This window comes from Sinocyclocheilus anshuiensis, unplaced genomic scaffold (genome assembly GCF_001515605.1).
Source record: "Sinocyclocheilus anshuiensis isolate Anshui unplaced genomic scaffold, SAMN03320099.WGS_v1.1 scaffold300, whole genome shotgun sequence".
Lineage (NCBI taxonomy): Eukaryota > Metazoa > Chordata > Actinopteri > Cypriniformes > Cyprinidae > Sinocyclocheilus > Sinocyclocheilus anshuiensis.
The window spans coordinates 1,487,755-1,500,828 of record NW_015557379.1 but is presented as its reverse complement, the minus strand read 5'-3'; the positions used below and the strand labels follow the sequence as shown (position 1 = coordinate 1,500,828).

The following is a 13,074-nucleotide window of genomic DNA, read 5'->3' as shown; positions in this document are numbered from 1 at the left end:
CCCCCCCACCCACCCATGTTTAGAAAGAATGGTACCCAAAGGAAGCATATACAGTGAGAACAAAACAGGGGCCAGAATGGAGCCCTGAAGGACTTCATAATCCAAAACAGAAGATGAAAACCCATCAAGACAAACAGAAAAAGTTCTATCATTCAGGTAGGACTTAAACCAATTAAGAGCACAACCTTCAATGCCCACACATTTAAGTCTAAGAGTAAGAGTAGCACAGAATCCCCATCAGAATCAACAGTCAACAAAATATAATTAAAAACTTTAAATAAAGCACACTCAGTACTGTGATATTTTCTAAACCCGGATTGGAATTCTTCAAAAACACTATTTAGCTCCAGAAAACTCTGCAATTGTTCCAAAACAACTTTCTCTAATATTTGAGAAATAAAAGAAGTTATAGGTCTATAATTGGAGTGGATGGTTGGGTCAACATTTTTTTTTTTAAAGCAAGGGTTTAACGGTTGCATGTTTTAGGTATTTAGGAACAACACCTGTGAGAAGGGACTTACTTATTATAGCTGAAATGCTAGGCCCAACAACATCAAAGACCTGTAGCAAAAAACATGTCGGAATAATGTCATGCAGACATGTGGTAGGTTTAAGCTGCTTAATAATATCTTGAATGGAATTGAAAGTAACAGTAATGTAAAAGTGACTATAATGTCAGAGAAGTACTGAGATTTTGTAACTTTAACTGATTTTTGGTATCTAATGAGTGACTCGCGTAATATTTCAAAAGACATTTGTAATTAGTCTTTTTTCCATTTTCGTTCAGCTCTAAGACAACCATGTCTAAGTACAAGTGTGGTGTTGGTTAACCAAAGTTCAGCTCTTTTTCTCTTAGTGGAGCCACAGAATTCATTATGTCATTACTGATGGAAATGAACAACATATGTTCATCAACATGAAACAAATTTGAAAGGGACAAGCCTCCTTGAAAAGAGCAGAGAAATCATCACTAGAAGATGGACTAAAAGTCTCTGAATCTGCTGTGAAACCTCGTAGTTTTTGAAACTTGATTTGGCAGAGAGCAGATAAATGTAACAGACATATGATCAGAAAAACTCAAATCAAGGCTTTAGAGTTCCAAAAAAAAAAAAAAAAACACCAGTACAAAATGAGTCAATCAGATTAGTAAAATCCTTGGCAAGGAGTTTAACTCACAACATATGTGAATATTAATGTCCCCTACAATCAAAATCCAATCATACCGAAGAACAGTGTAAGAAGTTTGCAAACTCATTTAAAAAAAAATCCTTATTAGGATTTGGAGGGCGATAGACCACAGCGATGGCTAACTGAGCCATATTTAGCTAAAACAAGAGAACTTCAAAACCCGAGAACAATTCAGTCTTTAAAGATTGGCAACAAAAACTGCTTTTAAAAACAGATGCAAGCCCACCGCCCCTGCCATAGAATAGGGCAGTTCAGAAAAGAACAATCTGAGGGCACAAGTTCAGAAAAGGGGCTTGTATCCCCCATACTCGACCAAGTCTCAGTCACAAAAGAAAATCCAATTTGCTTGAGGTGATGAAAAAAAAGTCTTATTCACAAGAGATTTAGATTTTACCAGAGCCATCCTGACACACACTGGATTGCAAGGATTCACACCTCCGTGACGAAGACGTTGGTGTCCGACAGCGAGAAGGGATTAAAAACTTATCCTGGGGCACAGGTAAAATCCATTGATAAGCCACCTCAAGTGAGCGCTGCACAACAAATTGACCACATCCAGGCTAGTATTACTGTTTTTCACTGTATTTTTGATCAAATGAATTCAGCCGTGGTGAGCATAAGAGACTTCGAAAACATTAAAATCTTACTGATCCCAACTTTTGAATGGTTCCTGTTTTAGTGTGTTGTACCATAATGGTCGTGATTTGTATTTGAACTTTGGTGTGACAAATGGATATCTTGGATATCCTTCATCAGCAGAGAAAAAATTAATTAAATAAGGGTTAAGAAGTTTTATCCTTCAGATAACTTCTCAGTGTATTTTGGTAGGGTGCTCCAGGAAGAAAAGGCCGACCAGGATTGCCGGTAATGTAGCATGAAATATATACACAGAAATCTGTTCTGTTCATTTCTGTTCTAGTCTACTTTGTTGCATTTTAATTTAATCTATTTCATTCTTTTCTAATATTGTCTGTTCTAATCTACTCTTAATTCTAACATATACTAATGAATAAAAATAATGATTTTATTGTTTATTATATTCAATCTGTTCTGTTCTTTTCTAATTAATTCATTTCAATTCTAATATACTATTCAAATATAAATTCTATTATTATTATTATTGTTGTTGTTGTAAGTGTCATTTATTATATTGTGTAATCTATTCTGTTCTGCTGTAGTAATGTGGTAATGGTAAATGTGTGTATCTGTATAGGGTGCATCTTCAAATGAAAAAGGAGAAGCTGGACAGCCAGGGCCTCCTGGTTACCCTGGACAAGTGGTGAGAACTGGAAATGTCACCTTTATTTAAAAAGAAACACGCAGATAAGAGATTTCTAATGTTAAGGCTGGAATACACTACACATCATTTGTCCTGATTTCCCCCAGATTTACAGTCTGGAGAAGTTGATGCTAGTTGCCGACAGTCAGAGCCAGACTGCAGATTTGAGTTGACAGATTCCATAGAAAATCATGTAGTGTATGATGGTCACAGACTCCTATTTTTTTTAGCTACAGACTATGATTCCATCCATTCGAGGATATCAAACTTGTTTAACATTTTCTGCCGATTTTAGAACACACGTTGTTTTCATTTGTCACATGTCTCTTAGCAACAAGGCGCATGCTTCTGTGTGAGTTTGTAGTGGTCGGAATGAATTTAAAGTTTAGTGTATGATGCCCAGTTTTTCCTTGTGACTAAAGTTGGTAAGTGTATGATGTCTAGCGTTTTAAAATCTGTTCAGATTTTAAAAGTCATATGAACTGTTATACCTCCCTGATCTTTTTTTTTTGTCTGTTCAGGGACAACCAGGCCCAAAAGGGTTTCAGGGAGACAGTGGTCCTCCAGGTGTACCTGGGATTCAGGTGTGTATTCAGTTGTTTAAGCTAGTTGCATGTTCATGTTTTAGCCGTAGAGTACAAAACATATGATATAGAGCACAGAGAGAACAGTACAATGACTGTTGAGAGAACCATGTGTGTTTTCATAGGGTACCTTTGGCTCACCTGGACCTGAAGGTTCAAAGGGAGGTCGAGGACACAGAGGGCCAAGGGTATGTAAGACTGATGCATTCAAGTTTTCTTCTTCCTTACTTCTGTCACTTTTCCTGATTCTGTGAAAAATGTATTTCTTAAAACACAAATAGCCAGTAATTCGAGCTAACCTGAATGAATGTAATGATGAAAAAACATAACCTTTCTGAGTGGTAACAGTTCACTTCAGATCTGAATACCAAAAACATTACAGGGCTGACTGGCTTTTATTTAGTCAAATTAAAAGAAAGATTCACTCGAAAATGAAAATTTGCTGAAAATTTGCTGAAAATTTACTCAAGCTCATCAGACCTCTATGGTGAATGGGTGCCGTCAGAATGAGAGTCCAAACAGCTGATAAAAACAACACAATAATCCACAAGTTTATAAACTTGTGGATTATTGTGATGCTTTTATCAGCTGTTTGGACTCTCATTCTGACGGCACCCATTCACTGCAGAGGATCTGAAAAAACAAACTCGGATTGGATGGAGAGAGAGTAAATTTTGCAGCAAATTTTTATTTTTGAATGAACTATTCCTTTAATACCTGGTTGGTCTTCAGTACTGTATGTTATGTAATAGTGCGGCAGCTGTATGTTGTACATCAATTCTATGCTCCTCTTTTCACACTGTGCCTGCTTGTGTTTAGGGTCCACCTGGTGACTCAGGACCCAAGGGAACGCTGGGACCAGAGGGATTCAAAGCGCCTCCAGTCAGTTGTTGCATTTGTGCATGGTTTACTTCAAAATGTTTAAATAATTTAAACCATATTAAATACACTAGTCAACATTTGAAGTGGATCAAAACCTTTCATCAAAGTTGTCCTAAAACCTAAAACCAAAATGCGTTCTTGTTTTAGGACAACTTTGATGAACTTTTTTGATCCACTTCAAATGTTGACTACTAGTTTTGTGTGTCTTTCCAGTTTAATGCATGACTTTATGTACACAGGGACAAGATGGAAGAGACGGGTATGGACTTTCTGGGCCTAAAGGACACAAGGTACCTGTGCCATACACAAATTTACTGAGAAATTCTAAGAGAAATTGCATCTGAACATCTGCTATTTCTGTTTCACAAATCATATATTATAAAAGGTTTTAATTTTTCTATTTATTGTATTTTTTGTGGGATATAAGTTATATAAGTATAATCTGAAACATGCTATGATGACTTATACTCCAAAGCGAGTGCAATTAACATCGAGCACACAAAACATGAGCAAAGCGCAAACATTCTTTTCTGGAAAATACAGTGACTTGTTTTCTCTCACTTGAGTACATTTATGGAGATTCAACTAACAGAATCAAATTGCTTTTAGGGAAACATTGGATACTTTGGCCTCCCTGGTTTGCAGGTGTGTTAAAGCTAGTTAAACATCTGTTGCAGCTCATCATTATGTGTTTTATGTAATTGTGTAAATGTTAATAATAGTAATTTTAAACTAATATAACATTATGTAACATTATTAATATCGTGGAACACACAACACTAGTATACATTATTTATTTAACACACATACTTATTTACATTTCAAATTTGCACATATCATACCTGTACATACAAAATTGTCTATATTATATATTGTGTTTTTGCCTTTTGTACATTGTCTATTTTGTATATTTTTATGTTATTCTTTTTATTATCTGTGTCCTGTCTTGTCATGGTCATTCTGTTGCACTGTGGAGCTTCTGTCACTAAAACAAATTCCTCGTATGTGTAAACATACCTGGCAATAAAGCTCATTCTGATTCTGATTCTGATTAATATCAGTGATTGTAATAATAGGGTGAGGATGGCACCAAAGGATCCAGTGGAAGTAAAGGACATACAGGTTATCGAGGAAAACCGGTACGCTTTCATCTGATTTACTTTTTTGCTTATTTATTAACCTTCTGAAAAGTTAATGTCCAACAGAACAATCATGTTTTTAAATGACATTAATTTCCTTAACATCATAGAGACAGTTCTATATGTTTGGAGGAAGTTATTATTACAGTTATGTTGTATTATGCATTGACGTGATCAGGGAAACACTGGTCGTCTGGGTCCTCCAGGTGCTCCAGGAGAGAACGGGATGGACGGACACAGGGTCAGTCATTTGCAAAACTTTCTTACAAATTTAAGCAAATAATTATATTAGGGTTGTTGAAAAAAATTATGCACTAAAATTGATGCATTTAGTGCACCCCTCCCACCCAGACCTCTGTGTCATCTTACACTGCATGCAGTTGCTGACGAGCATGATGCAGGATGACGACTGACTGTGTGATGTAGCCTATGAGAATGCAGTTATATGAAAAAAAAAACTTTAATACCCATTTTTATCATTATTTAAGCAATGTTGAATCGAAATATTTCTTTCTGAAGCTACTCTTTTGTAATGTCTATTCAATGCTTTTCTCATCTAACACAATAATGACTTTAAATGATCTTTTGTGGCGTAATTGCTCAGCCAAAATTGATGTGTAACTAATACAATTGATTAATTGGCACATCATGTAATTGATTTGATTAAAAATTGTGATTGCTTTTATTTATTTGTAATGTTTATACGTCACAAAACCTTGTCAGTTTAAGCAAATGTAAATAAGGTACAAAGATGTTTCTGTTTTCTTTCTTTCCTTCTCTCTTTAATTGTTTAGGTATTTATTAAATGGTTTATTTAATTTTATTTTATTTTTAGGGTGAAAAAGGACCTCCTGGAATCAGTTCAATGCCTGTAGGTTGATATTACTATGCGTTATCTTTACATTACTCATCAGTTCCAAAAGTTTGATTCTTTTCCCTCTGTCCTTCATTTCTGCTTCTGAACGTCAAGGAATGTGACCTGGTCAAATACATCCGCAAAAACTGTCGTAAGTTCAGAGCGCCTAATATCCAAATAATGACAGGCAAAATGACTGCTAGTGATTTCTAGTCATTATCTTAGTCATTAACATTATCTTATTACATTTTTTTTTATTCTTCTCTTCATGATCCCTTATATGTGTATTTTCCTTTTTAAACCTTGAAATCATTTGGAATGCATATAAATGTTATCTTTTATTTTGTTTCCACAGCTTGTTGCTCCGGTATGCTTTGCCTTATACTTTAAAATTTCAGTGCCTCATTTATTAGTAACTTTTTGTGAATAGTGAATTTTATTATTGTGTTTTTTCTTTTCCAAAATGCTTTTAGATAATGGTAGCCGGTGTCCAGTTTACCCCACAGACCTGGTGATAGCATTGGACATGTCTGAGGGTGTGACTCCTCAGGTGTTCGAGCGAATGCATTCTGCTGCTCTGTCCTTACTGGAAGACATTTCCTTTGCTGAAACAAATTGTCCATGTGGAGCGCGAGTGTCTGTGATCTCCTACAGCAGCAAGACCAGGAACCTGATCCGTTTCGCAGACCACCTTAAGAAGACGGCCCTTCTGGAAGCTGTAAAAGCAGTCGCTCTAGAAAGAACCACAAAAACCAGAGACATCGGACAAGCCATGAGCTTCGTGGCCCGGAACGTCTTCAAACGTGTCCGAAAGGGCAGGCTTATGAGGAAAGTGGCCGTGTTCTTCACAAACGGGCCATCGAGGGATGAATCCAGCCTTGCAACAGCCATGCTGGAGTTCAAGGCTGCAGACATTGGCCTCGGGGTGATCGCCTTAAATCCTGCTGATGATGTGAGCCGAGCAATGCAGGTAGATAAGAAAACAATCAGATTTGCATATGCAAAAAATGCATGTCACCTACATTTATATTTATTTATATTACTCCACAGTAATAAACAGGCATGAAAATAACAGCGTTAATTTGACAAAGTTCTTAAAAATACAATTTCAGCTGTAAAGTAGCACAAAACAGACAATAGTGTCATTATTCAACTCAGTTTGGTTTCATGTGGATTTAGTTAGGTTCAATAACAGTATCAGTGCTGCAAAGTTCATCAGTTAAGAAAAACTCAGTTCAACCACAAAGCTACAGTGCCCAGGAGCTAACATGTTCGGTTCACTTAGTTTTGTCGTGGCCACGACATAATAACTCGTGGGAACATGATAATATGTCGTGGCCACGAGATATTAATTTGAGGGAACATCATATTAACTCGTGGGAACGTGATATTAGTATGTCATGGCCACAAGATAATTTTGTCGAGGTAACGTCATCCTTATGACTTCTTATGTTGAGGGAACGACATATTTTTCTCGTGGCCATGAGTTTAATGCATAAACAAACCTGTGCGACCATAGCAACTCGGGATTATCAAAAATGGATAAAACATTTTTATTAACATCAAACATTTAATTTAATATTTGTATATTATTATTATTACATTAACTTATTAGGGCTATATTTTTATATTTATTGTTATATATGCTTATTTCCCCTTTCAATTTGTGTATCGCTTTACCTAGTTAACGTTTTGTATAATTATGCTAGCATTTGCTAGCCGACCATATATTTTGCAAATAAACGCCTGACAATTATGCCAATCAAGTTTTGACTTTATGATTGTATTTATGCCCATGTGTGATGATAAATGAGCGTGTTGTGTTTTCATTTACAAATGAAACTACGTGAATGATTAATTCCTCAATGAAACACTATAGTATTTATAATTATGGTCTATTAATTAGCCGAAATAAAATGAAATATATGTTAAATTTAAACTGCATTCTAGCAAAAATTAGAGTCAGCATAATTAAAGCTTTATTGGCATGTCGAGGTAGGATGGATAAAAATGTTTTTATATTTTCTATTATGCACTTTATGTAACATTTATTCATGATAAACTTCATTTGAACGCTGACTATCGCACGTAAAAACAGTCCGGTAGCCAAGACCTATGGTTAATATAATAATTTAATAATGGAATAATTTCTATAATAAATAATATAATTTCTTAATTCAAAATAAAATATTAATGAATCCCTCTCTGATAATCCCGGGTTGCTATGGTAACGCAGGTTTGTTTACGCATTAAACTCGTGGCATAGCATCTCGAGGCCACGACGTCGTTATCTCCACAAAATGATCTCGTGGCCACGACATAATATCACGTTCCCACAAGTTAATATGATGTTCCCTCAAATTAATATCTCTTGGCCACAACATATTATCACGTTCCCACGAGTTATTATGTCATGGCCACGACAAAATTAAGTGAACCGAACATGTAAGCTCCCGGGCACCGTACAAAGCAGCTCTATAGTGGATAATAGTGTCATTATTCAGCTCATGTCAGTTCAATGATGATTCGGTTCAGCTCAGTAATCATGCAGATTTCATCAATTATAAAACAAGCTTAATCCAGCTATAAAGAAGCTCTACAAAAGTCAGTAGTCTCTTTTTTTCAGCTCCAGTCAGTTCAGTGTTGATTCAATTCATTTTAGATCAATTCAGTTGATCAATTATGAAACTAATTTGAATCATCATTAGTGATTTGTGATGACAGAATGAGAACTATACTTTTTTAGGTAGCTGAAAGCACTATCAAATTAAAAATTGTTTGTCTATGGAACTTTCCGCAGATTTCTGTGCCCTCAGATTTCCATAGAATTGGAATGTCATCAAGTTCTATTTGCTAACGCTCTTAGCTTTGAATGTCTGTCTCAGGTTGATGACACAGGAAGCTACATTGTTGTTGATGGCAGAGGAGTAAATCGCATTAAACGGTGCATCGTTTGTTTTGGTAAGCTCCAGTGCAGACATTCACATTTGATCCTTTTCACCTCTTTGAGCATCTAAACATTTAAAACTGTGAAGCACTGAAGGCTCTGTGAGAAGTGAATGGCCCTTAAGGCAGCAAGTAAGTCCCAGCCATACTGCATTCCAACAAGCTCTGTAATCTTTGATGGTGGACAAAGATAGAGAAATGTTGATTATAAAAAAAAAAAAAAGCATGTTGTAACAGATATTTGTAGGGATATTTGTTATGCTTGTTAGTGCAGCATGCCAACTTCCCACTGAGGCAGTAAAAATCGATCTATAATGGACAAACTTAGATATCTTTGTTGTAAAACCTGAATAAAAGGCCTATTTTGACCAATATTTGTGTGCATTATTAATTTTATGCTTATTGGAGTATTATGTCATTATCTTAGCAATGTCAGCAAGCCAACTTCCCAATGAAAAGTCAATCCCATAATGCACTGCAAAAAGATCATTATAAGTCCATATATGATGGTGGATGAAGTTACAGAAATGTTGATTATAAATCCTCAAAAAAGCATGTTTTGACCAATATTTGTGTATTATTTTTGTTTATGCTTATTATAGTTCATGTCATTATATAAGCAACTAAGCATGCCAACTTCCTAATGAAAAGTAAATTGTGCATTGCAGCAAGCTCAATAAAATTTAATTTATGGTGGTGACGTTACAGAATCTTAACTTCTATCTTGATTGTAAATGTTGATTGTAAAAAAATGCATGTTTTGACCAATGTTTGTGTGCATTAATATTATATTTTTATTAGTGTTATCTTTAGGGTTGCAAAGGGGTGGAAAATTTTGGGTAAGTTTCCGGAAACTTTCCAAAAATCCCTGGAATATTCCCAAAAATCCTGAAGAGTTTCCAAAATTTCTGGAATGTTTCCGAAATTTACTCGAAATTTTCCACCTTTTTGCAACCTTAGTTATCTTAGCGAAGTCCCAGTGAGGAGCTCTTTTTGTATGACACACAGTTTGTATAGACAGTTGCTGTCTATCTAGACTAGAGTGTTCCAAATCAGTCATTTATGAGGTTCCATTTCTGTTAGGGTGTGGCCTAATGTAGGCAGGTTTTGGATCTTGGGTGTCTTTAATTAAAAATTGTGTTTTTATTCTCTCTTCCCAGATCGTTGTAACCCAGACCCAGTGTGTGGTGTAATTCTGCGCCCTCAGCCCCTGCAGATGGATTTGGACCTGTCTGTGCTGCTGGATGGGTCTGATAACCTGAACACTCAACAGTATGTAAATGCGAAGGAGCTCCTGCTGTCTCTGTTGGACCAGATCGGTGTGAGCAGCGAGCCGAGCAGAGCAGACGGGGAAACCAGAGTGTCCATCTACCAGCAGAGCTCTATTTACGGCTCCTCTTACATCAACGAGGAGTTCAGCTTCACTAAATTTAAAGATCGCAATATCATGAAGAGGCATATTACTAATACAGTGAAGCAAGTGGGCGGGACATCCCATCCTGAGTTTGCTTTGGAGTGGCTAATTACTAACGTTATCCTTAAAGCAGAAAGGCCACGAAGCAAACGAATGGTCATGGCTGTTTTTGGTGAAGACTCTGAGCACAGCAAAGCGCATCTTGATTATTTATCTAGATTGTGTAAGTGCCAGAATGTTGTTATGTTTATCCTCATGGCGGGACAGAGATTCGACTGGACCCGGATGGAGGAGCTCACCAGCTCTCGTCTGGAGCAGCACCTGGTATTCCTGGATGACAGAGATTACAGCACACGCTTCGTTTACGCCTTCCTGCATATGCTCCACAGTAAGAAATATTCATGATTGTGTTTACATAAGGCCGCTGCGATACAGCTGCTTACTAACATGGTCTGTATAGTAAGTAGTATATAACCCAAAATATTATTTTTTAAATTAAATTATTATAGTTTTTTTGTTAATCTTTTTTATATTTTTAGTTTTCTATTTTTAGTTTGTTTTAGTAATTTTGATCTGTTTTTGTAATTTTGATGTCTCTTTGTGAAGTTAAAAAAAAAAATCTAATAAGTATAAGTTAAACTTTTGTCACTGCTGCATGCATATTGAGTTATGCATATTCCTTTTTTATTTTAGTTAAAGTTTTAGTATTTTTTGTTGTGTATTTTTGTCTTACAAGTATTTATTTGTTTGTTTGTTTTAATAAGTCCACACAGTTTTATTCATTTTAATTCAGTTTTAGTTTTAGTTAATTTAAGTACTTCAAGGTAAACTAAATGAGAAATGTTGCCTTGGAAACTAGCTTAAAATAATTTAAATTTTTTTATACGTTATTTTATTTCAGTTAACATTTATTTTAAGTAATAAAAAATGTTTTTAATGGTTTTATTTTTATTTTAGTTTATGTGAATAACCCTGGTGTATACCTGCTGTTTGCAGGAGGAATCTTACCCCGGTCATCAATACAGCCTCGTGACTGTCGTAGTTTTGTGTTGAGACCTGTTGAATCTGGACAAAAAACCACAGAGAGGTAATGAGATTTACCATCCACAATCGTTAGACATAAAATCACAAAGGTTAGTGCATGGGTTGTGTGTTTTCTAAACCATTTAGTTGTAGCAGCAGAAGCATTTCCTTAGCTTGCTTTTGTGTGGTGTGACAGTCGGTTAAGCTCTGGGCTCAATAATCTAAAGGTTTTAGGGTGGTCTAAAAAATTTACTTTGTTGACTTTTGAGTCTTTGCACTGTGCCAAAAATGTAGACTGTGCTTGGCCCAATATGTAGCCACTTGCATCTGTATTTACTGTTGATTCTTGCTAACCTGATTAATCAAAACATAAGAGTTTTTGTCTATGCAATAAACCTGGGCTTCTTTAACCATGTTTTGTTTTTATTTGCACATCGAAATACAAACAGATGCTGAAATATTGAACACTGTAGTGATACCAAAAATGCAGTGATATCATATGTTAGCCTCACATGGGGCACCACTAAATGTAGTGATTTTAGATTTAAGTAATACCACCAGTGTAATGGCTTTAATAATATATATTAATATTAATATTTAATTTTGGTACTATTTTACGTATTTCAAATACTATTTTACGTGGGCACCATCCAAGGAATTCCGCATTAACAATAAATACCAATCATGGAAGATTGTTGAATAAATAAGAATTACATTCTTATTTACTGTATTTTACTGCACATTTACTGTATTATCAACACAAGGAAGACACAGGTGGAATAAAAGGGGTTTTATTAACAAAGGGATAGACAAGAGTAACTAACAATTACTAAATCTTGGCTTAGCAGCAGACCACACCACTTTGAAGCCGGTAGACCACACCACTTATGAGCTAACTTGGCAACAACATCATAGCACAAGGTCGACCGCACCACTTAGAACCTAACTTGGCAACAACATCTTAGCACAAGGTCAACCGCACCACTTAGAACCTAACTTAGCAACAACATCTTAGCACAAGGTCGACCGCACCACTTAGAAATTAACTTAGCAGCAACATCATAGCACAAGGTCGACCGCACCACTTAGAACCTAACTTGGCAACAACATCTTAGCACAAGGTCAACCGCACCACTTAGAACCTAACTTAGCAACAACATCTTAGCACAAGGTCGACCGCACCACTTAGAACCTAACTTAGCAACAACATCTTAGCACAAGGTCGACCGCACCACTTAGAACCTAACTTAGCAACAACATCTTAGCACAAGGTCGACCGCACCACTTAGAACCTAACTTAGCAACAACATCTTAGCACAAGGTCGACCGCACCACTTAGAACCTAACTTAGCAACAACATCTTAGCACAAGGTCGACCGCACCACTTAGAACCTAACTTAGCAACAACATCTTAGCACAAGGTCGACCGCACCACTTAGAACCTAACTTAGAAACAACATCTTAGCACAAGGTCGACCGCACCACTTAGAACCTAACTTAGAAACAACATCTTAGCTCAAGGTCGACCACACCAAACTAACTTAGCAACAACATCTTAGAACAAGATTGACCACACCACCACATAGAACCTAACTTAGCAACAACATCTTAGCACAAGGTCGACTGCACCACTTAGAACCTAACTTAGCAACAACATCTTAGCACAAGGTCGACTGCACCACTTAGAACCTAACTTAGCAACAACATCATAGCACAAGGTCGACCGCACCACTTAGAACCTAACTTAGCAACAACATCTTAGC

General features: G+C 36.2%; 1 protein-coding gene across 1 annotated transcript in view; it reads left to right on the top strand.

Annotated features, from left to right (window-relative positions):
• LOC107679139 (collagen alpha-6(VI) chain-like) overlaps positions 1-13,074 on the top strand; it is a 49,030-nt gene that overhangs the window by 32,063 nt on the left and 3,893 nt on the right. Inside the window, exons 16-31 of the mRNA XM_016474598.1 lie at positions 2,017-2,052; positions 2,402-2,467; positions 2,989-3,051; positions 3,177-3,239; positions 3,871-3,933; positions 4,173-4,223; positions 4,543-4,578; positions 5,010-5,072; positions 5,251-5,313; positions 5,908-5,943; positions 6,043-6,079; positions 6,284-6,295; positions 6,402-6,898; positions 8,814-8,889; positions 10,035-10,676; positions 11,285-11,375. Of these exons, the coding sequence (XP_016330084.1) occupies positions 2,017-2,052; positions 2,402-2,467; positions 2,989-3,051; positions 3,177-3,239; positions 3,871-3,933; positions 4,173-4,223; positions 4,543-4,578; positions 5,010-5,072; positions 5,251-5,313; positions 5,908-5,943; positions 6,043-6,079; positions 6,284-6,295; positions 6,402-6,898; positions 8,814-8,889; positions 10,035-10,676; positions 11,285-11,375 (1,895 nt within the window). The remainder of the gene's footprint in view (positions 1-2,016; positions 2,053-2,401; positions 2,468-2,988; positions 3,052-3,176; positions 3,240-3,870; positions 3,934-4,172; positions 4,224-4,542; positions 4,579-5,009; positions 5,073-5,250; positions 5,314-5,907; positions 5,944-6,042; positions 6,080-6,283; positions 6,296-6,401; positions 6,899-8,813; positions 8,890-10,034; positions 10,677-11,284; positions 11,376-13,074) is intronic.